Genomic DNA, 5,000 nt, shown 5'->3' with positions numbered 1-5,000 from the left:
AACATATTCACAAATATTCTTAAGTAGATGGATTGTGCTTAACACAAAATTTATGGTTTGTTTCGTGCTCAAGTTTCAAACCGTGCTTAACTTTAAGAAGCGAGTTGACCGACTGTCAAGGAGCTCGAACCCCCCCATTTCAAGAATGATCGGCCCCGTAGGGAATCACTATGGATGTTCTCGGTGACCTGAGTGACTATGAACTACATTAAACAGAACAGATCAGCGGGACTTATCGGTGACAGATTTGCTGGGAGATGCCCTGGAGAATCCTACATGAAGGTTTATTGCACCGACGGCAGAAATTAAAGTAATAAATTACAGTGTTATTTAGAAGCATTGATAACTTTAGCATATCCTGTGTCCTGTTCTTGCCATGTGTCCCATTTACCTTCTTGGTAAAAAGAGGACAATGCAGTTTTTTTTTTTTATGCCGATTTGGTTTATTTCTGGCTTCTATGTATTGTTTCCTCTGACGGAGATCAGAAATAACTATGGTTCCTTGACCTTTTTCGTTCTCTGATCCCAATAGAGCCTCGTTCTTTATTGTACACCAGTTACTACGTTAAGTATTTTACATTGTTCAATGTTAAATTGCATTCACCATCTATCTGCCCATTTGTTTACTCTTTTTAAGTCTTTCTGCAGGGGGGTTGTAGTTCGTCAGTGTTCCTAAAATTAAAATTCATCTCGAGCATAAAGAGCTAGGCCACCTCTTCTCATCTATTACTGTCTTCTATGGTTATTCCTATAATTACTGCTCTTCTGAATTAGGTAACAGCATACTTTCTCTCACTAGCGATCAAGGCGGACAAGGCTTTCTGCTTATTCACTCTTCACTCTGTCAACCCTTTCGCTGATACACTGTCAAACTCTCGTCTTATTTAAGTTTTCTCCGTTTCTCTAACTTCGATTTTTCCAGAATTAGAATAAAACATTTCCAGAATTTCTTTCCCATTTTTGTGGCTTTCGCCAGCTTACTTAATAAAAAGAAAAAAAGAAAGATTAAAATAAATACAAAAAAAAAAAAAAAAAAAAAAAAAAAAAAAATATATATATATATATATATATATATATATATATATATATATATATATATATATATATATATATATATATATATATATATATATATATATATATATATATATATATATATATATATATATATATTAGTTAAGATCATGAGGTATATCCTGAGGATTCTTGTCACGACCGCCGTAGTCATTCCTTTCATAACGTCCCTTGCAGATTACGGGCTGTGGCGGGGTTGCGGGTTGTGGACGCCTCCATCATGCCTACCATTGTTTCAGGCAACACAAACGCTCCGGTGATCATGATCGCAGAGAAGGCAGCAGATATGATTAAAGAGGACTGGACAGAAAAGTAGTCGAAATTCCTTCAGCCAAAGCCAATGAATATTTCCTCTTGTTGCCACCACGGAACGAGATTTCTTTGCATCAGTTTGTATAGCCTTGCAGGTATTCAGGAACTCAAAATAAATTTTATTCATTTATTTTCAGTTGTTAATTTATAAAGATGGCAATGAATTTCTAGGATATATATAAAAAAAAAAAAAAGAAAGACCAGGAGAAATCAAAATCGTTTTCGAAGTTCACAAATCAAGAATTGCAAGATATGTTCTTATTCATCACTTCAGGAAAACATATGTATATATTTGTAACGTAGTTAGAATGTCTTAGTTTGAGATTGGTGAATGTGTTTGCAAAAACTCAGTGTCAAGTACAAAGAAAGATTTTTTGCTATCGTAACGTACGCCGAACACTTGCCCAAATCAAGCTCGTTATATATATATATATATATATATATATATATATATATATATATATATATATATATATATATAATATAATAAATAAATAAATAAATAAATAAATAAATAAATAAATATATATATATATATATATATATATATATATATATATATATATATATATATATATATATATATATATATATATATATATATATATATATATATATATATATATATATATATATATATATATATATATATATATATATATATATATATATATATATATATATATATATATATATATATATATATATATATATATATATATATATATATATATATATATATATATATATATATATATATATATATATATATATATATATATATATATATATATATATATATATATATATATATATATATATATATATATATATATATATATATATATATATATATATATATATATATATATATATATATATATATATATATATATATATATATATATATATATATATATATATATATATATATATATATATATATATATATATATATATATATATATATATATATAGAATTTGGTTGACTAGGGGGTGTGTTGTACCCTTTCATGTAGCATAAGGTAGTGAAACGAGTATGAAATAAAACTTACAATCATTATTAAACTAAATATTCATTACCTGAGACGGGCATAGCGTGTACAACTTGTCTAGGGCACAGTGATCCCGCTTGGATTCAAGTAAGATTGTTGTAGTACAATTAACATAACATGTACAAGCTAATAACTAATAAAAGAAATCAAAGTTAAAGAAACATGCGTACTCGTAAGTTAATGAACAATAAGTTATTGTAACACATACAAGTTAATAAGCAACAAAGTTAATGTAACATTTACCATATAATAAGTAATAAAGGAAAACAAATATATACCCAACATACAACACAAATATAAGTAGCTGAAGCGTGTACGTAATGAAGAGTGAGTGTACGTGTGTGAGCGTTCGTGTTCCTGTTCGTCGCGTCTTCTTTTAACTCACGACGATGTTAGCGAATGCAGGCAGCAAATGGGAGGATGGTTCCAACTGAGAGAAGCGAGTGAGACTGATGAGTCAGTTGTTAGCTCGGTTAGCTCGATCGAGACGTGAGTCGAGACGTGTTTCTAAGGCTTCGTCTTTATGATACCGCTACAGTGTGGTTGGTCAAGGCGATATACGAAGCCGATGGTTGGTTGGAGAGATCAGCGGTTGGCGAGGCGGGTACGAGGGCCGTAATATTATATATATATATATATATATATATATATATATATATATATATATATATATATATATATATATATATATATATATATATATATATATATATATATATATATATATATATATATATATATATATATATATATATATATATATATATATATATATATGGGCAGGAGATTCTCTCTTACACATGTTTCATTAAATGTGATCGCTATATATATATATATATATATATATATATATATATATATATATATATATATATATATATATATATATATATATATATATATATATATATATATATATATATGGGCAGTAGATTCTCTCTTACACATGTTTCATTAAATATGATCGACAGTTAAGGGTATTTTCTTTATATCTTATACAGTCTTAATCTCTTGAAATTTGGTTGATGACTTCACCGTAGCTAGTCATGCTTGCTACTCGTATATCGTGGTATCGGGTTACTTAACCCTTTCTCAGTAGCTGTAGAATGACTGGACACGCTGGGGAGGCTGGTATTTAGGCCGTAAGTCGAGGCGTCGGTTTGGGCCATAAAAGGCTCTGAGTGGCTGGCACAGAGCGACTGGCTTCTCAGTCTTTTTGAACACTTCTTCCTCCACACACATCCCATAAATAATTTGGCCATGATCACACCCAAGGGAGAACCCATAGCTACACCATCAATTTGACGATACTTGTTTCCTTGAGGGCAGGTAAATGCTGACGTAGAGATCACATTTAATGATACGAGTATATATATATATATATATATATATATATATATATATATATATATATATATATATATATATATATATATATATATATATATATATATATATATATAGTGCTCTTGAAACGATTCCTTTATACGGATTATCTCAGGTACTCCCTGGTTGTGAGGAACATGTGTACGGTTCGGACGCATACTGGGCCTGCTACACGAGGCACATGGCTCAGACTACTTACCATCCCGTGGGCACCTGCAAGATGGCGCCGCCCTCAGATCCTAGCGGCGTCGTTGATCACAGACTGAAGCAAGTATCAGCCTTGAGCATAATATGGAAAGTTATTGACACTATATAATATAATGCAGTTCATGCCAATAAAAAAACAAAAAAAAAAAAAAAAAAAAAAAACAAAGGGCTCCAGCTTACACCAGCAACCTAAAATGTACATTTAATGTAGTAAGGTAATATTTCTTTACACGTTTCCTATTTTCATCTATATACTAAATTTTGTGAGCAGAATAGACAATATAGAATATTAAATTTCTTATCTGCATCACCACCACCATCATCATCAACATCGACGTCTGTCCCTGATTCAGGGAACATATTCACAAATATTCTTAAGTAGATGGATTGTGCTTAACACAAAATTTATGGTTTGTTTCGTGCTCAAGTTTCAAACCGTGCTTAACTTTAAGAAGCGAGTTGACCGACTGTCAAGGAGCTCGAACCCCCCATTTCAAGAATGATCGGCCCCGTAGGGAATCACTATGGATGTTCTCGGTGACCTGAGTGACTATGAACTACATTAAACAGAACAGATCAGCGGGACTTATCGGTGACAGATTTGCTGGGAGATGCCCTGGAGAATCCTACATGAAGGTTTATTGCACCGACGGCAGAAATTAAAGTAATAAATTACAGTGTTATTTAGAAGCATTGATAACTTTAGCATATCCTGTGTCCTGTTCTTGCCATGTGTCCCATTTACCTTCTTGGTAAAAAGAGGACAATGCAGTTTTTTTTTTTTTTATGCCGATTTGGTTTATTTCTGGCTTCTATGTATTGTTTCCTCTGACGGAGATCAGAAATAACTATGGTTCCTTGACCTTTTTCGTTCTCTGATCCCAATAGAGCCTCGTTCTTTATTGTACACCAGTTACTACGTTAAGTATTTTACATTGTTCAATGTTAAATTGCATTCACCATCTA

General features: G+C 31.0%; 1 protein-coding gene across 1 annotated transcript in view; it reads left to right on the top strand.

The window, feature by feature from the left end:
* Window positions 1-1,794, top strand: part of LOC135109629 (glucose dehydrogenase [FAD, quinone]-like) — a 45,934-nt gene extending 44,140 nt beyond the window's left edge. Inside the window, exon 14 of the mRNA XM_064021069.1 lies at window positions 1,252-1,794. Coding sequence (XP_063877139.1) covers window positions 1,252-1,390 — 139 coding nt within the window. The 3' untranslated portion in view covers window positions 1,391-1,794. The remainder of the gene's footprint in view (window positions 1-1,251) is intronic.
* Window positions 1,795-5,000: the final 3,206 nt, after the last annotated feature.

Source organism: Scylla paramamosain, chromosome 19, assembly GCF_035594125.1.
Source record: "Scylla paramamosain isolate STU-SP2022 chromosome 19, ASM3559412v1, whole genome shotgun sequence".
NCBI classification, from domain to species: Eukaryota; Metazoa; Arthropoda; class Malacostraca; order Decapoda; family Portunidae; genus Scylla; species Scylla paramamosain.
This window is presented reverse-complemented; position numbering and strand designations above follow the sequence as displayed.